The sequence below is a fragment of the Terrapene carolina genome, unplaced genomic scaffold (genome assembly GCF_002925995.2).
Source record: "Terrapene carolina triunguis isolate 2854851 unplaced genomic scaffold, T_m_triunguis-2.0 Scaffold130, whole genome shotgun sequence".
NCBI lineage: Eukaryota > Metazoa > Chordata > Testudines > Emydidae > Terrapene > Terrapene triunguis.
The window spans coordinates 22,000,021-22,013,103 of NW_020664481.1; the positions used below are offsets into that span (position 1 = coordinate 22,000,021).

Here is a 13,083-nt window from a genome sequence, read left to right on the forward strand (position 1 = left end):
CTCGCAGCACTGGTAGTGGTTTACACTCTCTCTGCACTCCCTGTACAAGGGTGTAATAACACATGTGCAGGGCAGTGGAGAATCAAGCCCTATATTTTTTCAGCAGTCAGAATGACCAGATGAATTTTGAATACAGGCATCTGGGGGAGGAACTGGACACTCTCACCTCATCGCTCGCCCACTCCCAAAACCTTCCAAAATGGAAATGGCCACGATTTATACAGCCAAGCTCCTGCCATATTCACTAGTTTGAGGCTTCAGTGAGTAACTTGGTATTGTAACCTACGGGCAGTAACTCAGGTGTTCAAGTGTTCAGACAGATGTTGGAAAGAAAGACATTCCTGCGACCGAGAGAGATTCCATTTTCTTCCTTTGATTCCAGCAACTGGCATCTCTACTAGAAGAGTTTAGCAGATCCAGGAAGAGAGAAAACGATCTGTAATTAGGAACGACACAACACAAGGGACTCCGGCTCTGGACAGCGTATGGGTGTTAATTACCTGGAGTGGCTCTCAGAGACTCAGAAGTAAGCTGAAGTGTCTAACTGGATTTTAGAGTTTACATAAGAAGTAGAAAGTGCTTTAAGCAGAGGCTGAACCCCAGCAGAAGAGTCAGTCCCACAAAAGCTCCCTTACCATAGTCTTCAAGCAGTTGTTTCTGGAATTGCGATAACGTTAACCTGTCCTGGGGGGAGCTGGTACCATCATCATCAAAACACACCTGGTTCAGCTAAACACAAAAAAGGAGAAACACGGACCTTTAAGTAACTTTCTCCTGCATGATGGAGGCAATTGAGAAGTGCTCTTCCAGGAGCTGACCAATGGTCAGAAACTGGACCTAAGTTAAATCAATTGCTGGAGCATGAAGATATCAGAAAGAAGAATAGCAGAATTCCATCTCGACACCCCTTAGGATTTCTTCACAGTTGTGCGTGCAATCAAATGAAATCCATGGGGCACAAGCCACCGATAATAATGACAATATTTTGCATTTACACGGCAAACTCGCTATTCTAATTCCTTGGCTTCCATATAGGAGGAGAAAATACCCAAATGACCAGTATTTACCCATAGAGAGATATTCACATTTTCTTCTTCTCTCAACTCCCAGGCCAACATTTCAGCCAAGATCCATCCAGGAAGGATGAACTGTAAAGGACCTCTTTGCAACAAGTTAGTTATGCTCCTTAATCAGCTGAAGGGAATTGCTGTTGAGTGAGGAGAACCACTCTCTTCCCACAGAGGACAAGTAAGCTGCCTTCACACTAATGTCAGCTCTGGTGGCACAGGAAATGACAGACTGGAGTTGGGACAGGTTTCTGCCACCATTTTGCCACCACAATGGCCCTAAACCATGTCATTTTAATGTAGCAGAAAGACCTAAGATTGGAATGTACTGGGAGGTAGAATAACGCTGTGTAACACTGGAGGAAGAGCCACCCTTCCTCACCTTCCGACAGCTGTAAGTACATGGAGGTCAGATCCTCATCTAGTGAACCTCAGTGAAGATCACTGAAGTCAATGGGCCAATGCTGATTTACACCAGCTGAGGATGTGGCCTACTGAATCCTAGTACTGAAATCACACTTACCTTTAGCCAAAGATAATCTTCTGTTTTGTCAGCAACTTCACTCTGGTTATCAGCAATGTCACACCGGCCTATGATACAATAAACAGCTCTTTTGTACGGGTCTGTATTGTTCCTCAGGGCTCGTCTGTAATGGAGGCGAAGCTTGTTTTCAGTGGTAGGGGACAATCTAAAATATAAAATAAAATGATTATACAAGAAGCCTCAGAACACCTACAAATTCCAACCTTCTCCCTGTTAGAACACTTTGAAACAGATAAACACATGCAGGGTACAGGTTCACAGGGACGAGTGAAATGCATGTAAATGTCTGATTGGGAAACATACATTGCAAGGCAATCCTTGCACTTACCACTTATGATTGCAAATAAATAGATAGATAGATAGATAGATAGATTGATAGATAGATAAAGCATTAGAGCTGCAGATTTGTCATGGCGAAAAATCATGGAGTGGTCAGGGTAACTTTAGTAAAAGTCACGGGTTTAGTGAATGCTCCGTGAGTTTTGATAAAAAATGCCCTGACAAACGAAATTCAACTATACCTCTTCAAAATCCTAGCACTCCAGTGTTGCCCTCCTCCACCACGGCCACTGCCGCCTCCTCGCCACGCCGAGGGGACACTGACCACCCGCAGCAGCACCCTCCACCCTGACTCTGAAGCCCTAATCCTGGCCTGGTAAGGGCCCAAGGAGGGGAGGGGGGCACTGGAGAGTTAGCCCTCCCTCGCAGTCACCTTGGGCTGTGCCTGGCTTCCCATTCCGGGTGTTGTGACCTGGCGCACAGGGTTACAGCGCTGCTCAGGTTTGCCCCGGCCACCCTTCCATCATGATGGAGGGGCGGCCAGGCCAAATTTGAGGGAGTGCGCCAGGCCGCAGTGCCACTCACTCAGATTTAGCCCAGGCGCCTTCCACCTCTCCCAGCAGTTGTGACAGAGGGGTGGCAGGGCCAAACCTGAGCGGCGCTGTGACCCCATACACCAGCTTGCAACACCCAGAGTGGGGAGGTAGGCCCAACGGGACACAGGAGCTGACTCTGTGGTGTGAGTGCGGGGTGAGCTCCATCTTCGACACCCCTCCACACAGGGCCAGTGGGACGACCCACACAGAGTATTCCCATGCTGAAGTTACGGGCAAACAGAGACGTCACAGCATCTGTGACTTTTTCACCACCATGGCAAACCTGCAGCCCTAGTAATGCTAATGTCATTTGCATAACATGTAAAAAGCACTTTTCTCCCCCTCAAATTAGCTAACACACACACACACACACACACACACACACACACACACACACACACTTATATTAGATGAATGGAAAGACTTTTGAAAAAACACCAAAATGGAAAATTAGAGTGAGCAGTTTTAAGAATGCGTTTATATCGCGATACGTGGGTATCAACTATTTGGACCTGAGGCTACATCACCTCTCCCACTTAATTATCAGTCACACAGGTCAATGGGAATACTCGGGTGAGTAAACATTACTCAAGCAAGTAAGGATTTGTTGTATCAAGCCCTTTATGAGGGGCACTGTTTCATCTTTATTGTTAAATATTACCACAATGTGTTCTATGACGTGTTTTCCTTAGAGAAAAACCTAGAGTCAAACCAATAAAAATGAAATGCGCTCTCTTGTTTGTCAAGTCTGTAGCCAGAGCACATTTTTATAGCTGTAATAAAGTCAGACAAAATCAATTATAACATATAGTATTAAAATGTTTGTAATAGAAACAATGATAGATTCTTCGCCAAGGTTTCTGGAACAGTAATGCTATAATGTGCACTGTTTCAGATTTTATGAGAGTTAGACTAGTCTATGAATCCATCTACATTAGGCAAGAAACAAATATAAAACTTGACTAACGGCATTTGTAGCATTTTTCATATTTATTCTTTTAGACTTGGATCCTGCAAGAACGTATGCACTTGAGTAATTTTACACACACAACTAGTCCCACTGTGCTCAATGCATTTGCAGGACTGGGGCCTTAATTTGTCATAATAATTCTGTCACAAGGGGGAGTGAGACACAGAGGGTATGTCTACACTGCAGTAAGAGACCCATGGCAGGCCTGGGTAAGCTAACTTGGGCTCATGGGGCTCGGGCTGTGGTGTAGACGTTCGGACTCTAGCTGGAGCCTGGGGTCTGGGACCCTTCAAGGTGGGAGGGTCCTAGAGCCCAGGCTCCAGCCCAACCCTGGAAGTCTACACTGCAATGAAACAGCCCTGCAGCCCGAGCTGGCATGGGCTAGCTGCGGGTGTCTAGCTGCAGTGTCAACGTACCCTAAGGGGCTCAAGTGTCAGCGGTGATGCTGACCTGTGCCTGGTTTCCCAATGCCCTCAGTTCCTCAGGTCCTGTACAGCATACCAACACAGGGTCACTGTTACCAGCTCGTCTCTGCTCTCAGAGACCAGATTACGTCTCTCAAATTCCAGCAGGACTGGCTCTAAGTCACCTGCACTCTGTGAAGTGATGGGGAAGGGGGGTATATGAGAGGGAGAACAGGCATAGGTCAGATCTGAGGCTTGAATCCCTTTACAAGGCCCGGTTCATCCTGTAAAAAAATACCAGTTTCCTTTGCTGCATGGCTAATCATGTGAAAACAGTCACAGCAAAGAGTAAAATATAGGGGTTATGATAGATCAGATCTTTGATCTATCAAGTCCAATATCCTACCCTGATCTAAAAAAATGCATCATATATTAAAAAATTGAAGCTATAACTAGTAAATTAGTTTTGAAGTGTAAATTCCTGCATCTTTTCAAACTCTCTCTCTCTGTGGAGGTTTCTAGACTTCAAAGCCATGAACTAAAAATGTTAAAACTTCTTATGTGTAAATTAAATAGTCAATGCACACATTAGCCAGCCATTTTCACAAGATGAGACCTCAGGGTTTCATTTTCCTCCCAAAGCATTAACCTTACTCCACAGCGATTTTTCACCGCACGTAGATTTTTCCCAGCTGACAATACCTTTTATCTTTACTGTGCATATACTCCTGGAACCAGGTTTTAAACTCCCCCAGCTGGTGCTGTGCCCGATTCACCACGTGCAAAGCGGCGATTAAATCTCCACAGCGCATGCAATAGTAAATCAACGCCCAAACGGGATGGCCTTCCACCTCCCCATCCTGGAAATAAAGGAAGACTTTTACAATAGAACAACAGCTTGCACAATACTTTGATTTATTTTTCTTTATACACGCCAACCACCTAGTTCATTTTGTTTCAGCAAAATACTCAAGTTCTCCCTCGTACTCAGTACTCCACTGACTTAAGGCAGAATTCCATTTGTGTAACAAAAATGCAGGATCAGGCCCACTTGATTTAAGTTCTGGGGAAGCTGTGTGTGTCTGTGGATATTAAAGAATATCCTGCTTTTAGTTCCCTCTCTCCCACATTTTCCCCTCTGGGTGAGAACTCTCCAATCATACTAGTAGCATCTATACATTTTTTTTCCGGGGACTTGCACTGCATAAAAAAAGCATAAACCAGCCATGTCTGTGGCACCCAATCGCAAAAGTAGTGACATGCTTAGTTCCAATGGGATGAGCAGAAGAGGGCGACTGGGCAGTCCGCTGTTAGCGCATGCCTGTGTGCACTCTCCAGGGCTGTGAAGGAAGTGACTCTTTATGCTTTCCAGCTGCATGATGTCACAGTGACAGAGGGAATCAATGGGACGGGAACAGAGTCGGTAATTGTGTTCTGGATACACATCTACTCTCTTTGCTCACTATTTATTTTGGCACTTCTAGGCCTGGAACTGGCCAGGCCTCATCTATCTTCCAATAGGAAACAGAATTATTAGAGCTGTGTCAGTCCCAGGATATTAGAAAGACAAGGTGGGTGAGGTAATGTCTTTTATTGGACCAAGCTTGTCTCTCTCACCAACAGAAGTTGGTCCAACAAAAGCTATTATCTCACACACCGTCTCTCTCTCAAAGGAAAGAGAGGCATTCAGAATCTTCCCACTGCACAGTAGCTAGCCAGTAGGTACAGAACAGCAGGTTCAAATGCTCTGTTGAACTGCTTTTTTGTACCTTTCTACAGAAGCACTCCGCAGCTAAGATCACCACATCCTTGAGCCCACGCTCAAGGTTAAGAGAACAGGCACAAAAGCTCCGAAGGGCTTGGTGATGGAAAGAATAAATATTTTTATTGACTATCATAAGTGATGTGCTAAGCTATTTGCTCATCCATATACCTATACATGATTTCATGCTGCTGGCAGCCATCGCGAGTCTCTATCTGAGCTCCTACAAATCACCCACTAGCCACATTCTTTTACTTCTACTGGATTATTTGGAGCGCTGAGGTTCATTCTCCTCGCTCAGAAGGGGACCTGGCTGGGGAAAAGATACACCCAACTATGGACAGGGACAAAACAAAAACCCTAAAATGAATTCCAGCTTCAAGCGGATACAAAGCTTTAGCATACAGAAGCCATAAATATAAGAAAGGGTTCACTTTGGACTATTCAATAGGAGGTAATTCTGTAAAGAGAGCCCCCTTTCCAATTATTGTCAGTTATTCGGATTTTATTTAAAAGGTGATCTCAGAAACTTGTCAGCTGCAGAAAACAAAGTTCCAGTTGCAAAAATTGAGGCTATTCTCTAGCACAGATAACAGAATAGGGAATTACATTTCCTGCTCTCCATTCAGGGGCTGATCCAAAGCCCAATTAAGTCAATGTAAGTTGTTACAAAGGGCTTTGTTTGGATTAGGCCATAAAGTATTAGTGATGCTGTTACTGGTGGGAAAAAACATTAAACTTGGGTCTCAGCAGGTCAGCAAAGAATGAGCTGAATTTCAACTATTTTGATTCCAATTGTCTGTATTTAAAAATCAGATGAAAGATTTTTCACAGGGTCTCAACCCAGCCTCCCTAGTTGCACCTACAATTTTGCGGTTCACGTAACTGTTGGCACAACTTTGCACTTACAGTTATGAGTGGGTGGAGCTGGTTTGGGTTAGATTGCTGAATACTTGATTTCTGCCTGTGCTTCAGGTTCAGTAGTTAGACATCTCAATAGCAGCAACTGTGCCAGCACAGCATTATGGGTGCAAAGTCGTGCCCAAAATTACTTGCACCTGCAATCTGCAGCAGCAAAAAGAAAATTGCTTTTTATATGTTTAAATTTAGCCCTTTAAAACTACAGCTGTATGATTTTTCTATCTTAAACAGTTGGATATATTTGAATGCTCTTTTAAGAGAAAATTCTAACATGCATAATTCTAAGGCTTAAATATAGAAAATCACCATTTTGTAACTGTTTCTAAAGCAAGTCAAGTGATTTCCATCTACTATACTCCATTTTACCAATGAACTGTTACTGTTATTCAGGAGGGGGGAAAAGAGAGCACTGCCTAATGCAATCTAAACAAAATAAAATCATCAGGGGGTTGCATTGTCATCTTGCCTACACTAGTGTGAAGAAGTGTGCAATAGCACTTTGGCTGTATCAGTAACGGTACTGCACATACCTGGAGACCGGGGACAGGTGCTGGGAGTTTGATATTAAGGAAACTGCAGACTAGTTGGTAGGTCCCAGGTACTCCACCCAATTGAGCCTGGTGTAAGTTTCCAAAGACTGTCACCAAAGTATAATTCTTGTAACTGTAAGAAAGCATTTTAATAAAGTAAAATACAAGCCCTGCAAAAAGCCCATGACTTTTCCTGTTCAACAGAGCCATCTATCTTTGAGTGAATTACTATGAAGTGCAAACACTATCGTAGGGGCAACATGATCCATGGAGTTATGTTCCTTAATGTAGATGTTTGTATGTGGAAATCATTTGAGAAATTGTACATTTTGAAGTTCCCAGTGCACTACAGCTCAACTCTCATGCTAGCAAAAAACAACATTTCCATCTAACGATGCTAACTAGCACAAAATAACATTTAAAATGCCATATACATGCTCTCGCCATCTCTGTGATGGAGAAATGATAAATAAGACCCTACTTGAATTGTGGGATGCTCGTCAAATAATTGTGAGTTGCGGACAAGGCGTGAAAAATTGTGGAAAAGTAATAATGGACCTTTGGAAATAATTTGGAAAAGCCAGAGAAAACCTATTTGTTTAAGAGATATTTGCTGGAACGAGGGTTACCATACGTCCGGATTTTCCCGGACATGTCCGGCTTTTTGGGCCTCAAATCCCCGTCCAGGAGGAAATCCCAAAAAGCCGGACATGTCTGGGAATATAGGGAGGGAGGAGTCGTGGTGCTCGGCCGGGGGCCGGAGCCGCTGGGGCCGGCGCCGCTGGGGCCAGGGCGGGCTGGAGCCGCTCGGCTGGAACCAGGGCCGGCGCCCCAGGGCCTGAGCCAAGCCGGGTGGGAGACGCCGGGGCCAGAGCCTCTTGGCCTGGGCCGGCCGGCCGCCGGAGGGAGCCGCTCAGCCAGGGGGGCCGGACTGGACTGGGCCGCGCCGCGCCCCGCCCCAGCTTACCTGCTGCCTCCCTGTTTCAGGCTTCCCGCGAACATTTGATTCGCGGGAAGCAGGGGAGGGGGAGAAGCAGGGGGGCGGAGTGTTCAGAGGAGGGGGCAGAGTTGGGGCGGGGCTGGGGAAGGGGAAGGGGCAGAGTTGGGGCGGGGCTGGGGCCCCGTGGAGTGTCCTCCTTTTTTTAAATTAAAATATGGTAACCCTACTGGAACAATATAAACACTCAAGTATTATGTTATGTCTGCTAATTTTTTTTGATAAGCAGACATTTTGCTGCAACTATATTACAGCCACTAATGCGTGGAACTGACAGCCGGAGCCCCGCCATTGTCAGCTCGGATAAATGGGGTTCTAGTGGACTAATGGAGAAAAAAAAAAAAAGAGTGTGTTGCAAACCTCAAAATATATGCAAAATTGTGGAGTGTGCAAAGCAAGCTAATTAAAATCAAAACTGCGATGGAAGCCTAACATTGTGGGATCTGCAATTTCCACAATACTGCGAATTAAGTAGGGCCTTAATGATAAACTTCAGAGACATTGACTTACCATAAGGGAACCACAGGGGAAAAAGAGAATTTAGATGCAAAGTCTCTACACACAGGAAGTGGATTTGAGAACACTTCTACAGGAAGCAGTGAAAGTAATTCACCGAGGCAAGCTAATAAAAAACCTCTCCATGTACTGAAACTACAGGGAACAGGCTGGAATATGAGTTAAAAAACTGTAGCAACACTGTATGGATGGCTGGGACAGACAAGCTCCTGCTTTTTCCTTCAGCCAATAATGAACTAATGAAATTCAATAGCCTTCTAGCTAGTGTGCAAGCTAGAGAAAACCAGGCTAGAAGACGAATATGCGAGACTGAAATGCATGTGTGAAAAGCTATGCTAAATTTAGTAAAGTATCAGAGTGGCACCTCGTAGGAACTCTAGAGTTATGGTTGAGTTAAGTATGTGTTCCTCAGGGTTTAAGATCACAGATGTCTGCTGTAAATGACCTGACACAAGGCCAGCTGTGAGTGACTTCAATTTACCGAAGGCATACCTGAAGGGGTGGTGGGGCATGATGACTCCAGCAGGGAAAGTTCACTCTCATAAGGGTCTGCTTTGCCAGTAGGCCAATTCATGGCAAATAAAAATTAATGCTGCAAAGCATGTTAGTTGGGCTTTAAAAATAGTAAGCCTGAAGGGCCTCATTTCAAAAACCGTGCGAGAAAAAAATGTGTATGCAACTGCATGCCTGCTTTATGCTTGCAGTTAATGTGGCTGTGATCATTTACCAAGCTGGATACTCAGCGAATTGGGTTAAGACCCGAATTGGCCTGTTGTGCATTGCTAATGCTGAAGAATTTGTAGCAGAGGATTCTTCTGATGTGTCAATTCATCTGGAAACAGATGGGCATGCTGCCATGAAGCCCATGAGTGATAATGAGCGACAGCGTACTGATGAGGCCTGGCAACCAACTGTTCGTGGTCAGGAGGCTATGATGGGAGGGGAAAACACCTCATCCCAACGTACTGTATCAGGCCCCAGTGCCTCAGCAACCCCTACACAAAACTGGAGTAGGTTATATCTATTGTTTGCTCTCTACGATCATACTGTCCAGCTAATGTCATGATGGCAGCCGTTGGAAGGAAGGACACTCTCATAGTCAGCTCTGTGATTGCACATGCAATGAACAGTTCAGCTTTTGTAATGCTCAACACACAGTCAGTGGAATCTTGCATTGAATCCTAACTTTGTGGGCACTCCACCTGCTGCTGCAGTTGTTCTATGCACGTAACTGTGCACACACCTTGTTCAAGCTCTGACAGTTTGTGCTATTTGCTGGGACTGATGATCTGTGTCTGGCCTAAATTCCATCAGACTCTCTATGGCCCTCTTCCCTACAAGCAAACTGATAAAACGCTGGCTATTGATTTACCGGTGTTTTCACGCCATAACTTGGAGAGGCAGGTGGGAAAACAACAGGCTTCATAATCATTAGGAACAAACGCATTAGTGGGTTTGTTCATGGCAAACTTAAATTTTGCAGGACTTCTACTGCAAACACACACAACAGAAAACAGGTCACGTCTAGCTCCTTTTGCAGTCTCACAAGCACGGAGTTATGAAAGCATTCCCTCCCTCGCCCCTTTCCACACGTTTCAGCTGCAGTGTCCTGCAATTTCACACCAAAAGAAGAAAAATGTTCAGGGTCACTGCATGAAAAGGAAGGAGAATTGCATTTACACAACTTTTCAGCAAAGCATGCTCACCACTTTCACCCAGCTCTAGTTTCTAGTATCTCCATGTCATTAGCATCCCGAAGGGAATGAAGAAGAGGGAGACTTTTTTTTTTTTAGGCGGGGATAATTTATCTATTTCAATTAGTTGTATTATGTCCAGCGCCTGTTTGCCACTGTGACAAGTACATAAAGAGTGACAGGAAAGGAATAATAAAGAGTGGTTATGTCTTCAAAACAGTCTCCCAATGGACTAAAGAATGTTTTCAAAACTGGAATCGTTCTCTATCCCAGTGGCTGCTCTCAGCCCTGCAGAGCAGCAGCATGATGGGGAACAGCCATTTCTGAAGACAGAATTAGGTTGTTCTGTCTTATTCACTAACCTTCAGTGTGTGCATGTATCGATTTAGAGAATACCAGTGGAGTCACAGGAAAGTTGTTGCTGTATGTAATTACTTAGGAACGCTCAAGGATGCTTTTCTCCATTATGTTTGCCTTACCTTTGTTCTAGGTAACGCAGAGCCTGCCTTACAAACTCCATGCGCACCTCCATGTTGGTCCGGACTTTCAACGCATCGCTTGCAGGAACCAGCAATACCTCTGTCATTAGTTTAACCATGGCCCACATATCAGAGATATTCTAGAAATGAACCCGTTCATACAACAGTGATTATTACAGCCATTAGGGATTTACCTAGTCTGAGCAGTATGAGCGTTTACATAAAAATGGATAAGTTACAGCTAGTCAAGACTTATAACGAAGACATTAGAGGCACACATCAGGGTAAGCCATCTGTCTGCCTGACAGAATGAGTCCAGGTGACAGGACGCATGCCAGAGTTAGGCTGATAACGATGTTCCCAACCTCCTCTGCATCACCCCCCTTTAAAGGAGCATTTGCCTGCAAAGATTTTGCCTGACTGTGGTTCACAGATGACTGACTATGGCTTTCAGAGAGCTGGTTGGGGACTTGGTGATGGTTCTGCTTCCTTGTTTCCAGTAATTATATCACTCTAAAACAAATACTTTCCTAGCCATAGTTTCCGGATAAACACTTGCTGTAGTTGCCCTGTGAAGTTATGGAATCACAAACAGGAGGGGATGTATCCACAAGACTCTCTCTCTCTCTGTTCAGATGTGGTCCACATTATGAAAAATGTGGAGACCCTGAGGCCTAGCTCTACATGCTCATGTGGATTAAGTTATCAATACGCACAGGTAAAATAGTAAGACACATGGGATGAAATCCTGACCATACTGAAATCAATGGGAGTTTTGCCATCGACTCCAATGAGGTCGGAATTTCACCCACGATACTTCAGTGTGACAAGAGCACTGAAACTCATTGAGTTGTGTCTGTTAAAATGAATACAGAATTGCTCAAAGCCCTCAGAGTCTGTTAGATCTCAATTACAGGTGTACATTCAAAGTCATTTAGGTTTGTTAGATGGCCAAGAAATTTTGGACACCTGGTTTGGCAACCTCCGCACTGGCTTTACTTTCCAGTATTAGTCATTTCCCTGTCCTCTTCCCACAGCTCTCCATAGTCTGTGCGTTTGTTTTGGAGGAAAGCGGGGGAGTGTTATAAGTACAGTAGACACTATCACTTGTACTGATCTAGAACTTCCTTTCTTCCCCCAAGCGTGAGTCATATACGCATTCAATCTCTCTCCTTACAACCCTTCTGCTTTAAGCTTACACCCACCTCATCGAGAACAGTTGTGTGAAGGACACTGATGTACGGATAACAACATTAAAAAAAAATCTTTACACCTTTTTTTTACCCTTCTTGATAAAAGCCCCTCCCTGCTATTCTTTCATCTGAAAGCTCTCCGAGCGAGACTCTGCTTTTCCATTGCAATGGAGTCATTCCTGACATACACCAATGTAATTGAGAGCAGAATCCGGCTCTTTCATCAACTGCAAGATATCTATCCAACTGGTAATTTCTTCAAGAATTTTTTTTTAAAAAGGATAACTTACATGAAAATAAAATAATCCATAAGTACAGAAAAAGAATACAAAAGAGCTGCAATATTCAGTAAAAGGTTAGAACTACTAAATTATACAATGAAGATCTCTGGCTGAGGTACTATGTCCAGCTGTGCATTTGGAACGTGCCTAGCACAATGCAACCCTGGTGCTTATGGGAACTATGAGGTGTTACTGTAATATGAAATATTGTGGAGGGAAAAGAAGAAAAGCAAAAACAGCAGCAAGTCCAAAAGCAGTGTTATTTTGCAATAGCACCTTTAGAGACTGCCACGGGCCAGCAAGAAGGTGAAGGGGTTTCCCAGATAGGTGGCACAATCTGGAACAAAGCTGAGACTTGATGAATTAAAGTTCACAGCACAATATATTTCAAGGAGTCTGCTATCCTAGCAATCCAGCTGAAGGAGTGAAATAGGAAAAGGAGATTTAATGTTGACTTAAAGCCACTGCGAGGCTATTTAGTTGGTGCTTGGGTTTAAACACGAGCCAGAATTATTATTGGGGACCAACCTACATTTTCCATAATCCAGAACTGAAGCTTAGCCCTTTCATTCAGAAACACTTTGAAAGCACATGTAAACAATGGCACATGTGGCTATCAGGGGGTCCTGTTTTTAAAGCAAGACACAACAGGATCCATTTAAAGTGAAATACTTGTTTCTAAGGATCACAATGCAATGAAACAGGCCAATTTTTTCTACCTCACTGTAAATAGAATTTCAGTCCCTGAGTTTACCACATGGGCCCTGCTGAACTGAAGAAGATTGCATTCCTGGCTCATTATTTTCTGTAAAGCAATGCAATTTTTTCTTGTGATATCAGTACATTTTTG

The 13,083-nt window shown here is 44.1% G+C and overlaps 1 protein-coding gene across 1 annotated transcript in view; it reads right to left on the minus strand.

Annotated features, from left to right (window-relative positions):
• NUP93 (nucleoporin 93) overlaps positions 1 to 13,083 on the minus strand; it is a 133,711-nt gene that overhangs the window by 15,255 nt on the left and 105,373 nt on the right. Inside the window, exons 8-12 of the mRNA XM_024209982.2 lie at positions 10,760 to 10,899; positions 7,074 to 7,206; positions 4,563 to 4,720; positions 1,591 to 1,756; positions 636 to 729 (exon numbers count right to left, since the gene is read on the minus strand). Coding sequence (XP_024065750.1) covers positions 636 to 729; positions 1,591 to 1,756; positions 4,563 to 4,720; positions 7,074 to 7,206; positions 10,760 to 10,899 — 691 coding nt within the window. The remainder of the gene's footprint in view (positions 1 to 635; positions 730 to 1,590; positions 1,757 to 4,562; positions 4,721 to 7,073; positions 7,207 to 10,759; positions 10,900 to 13,083) is intronic.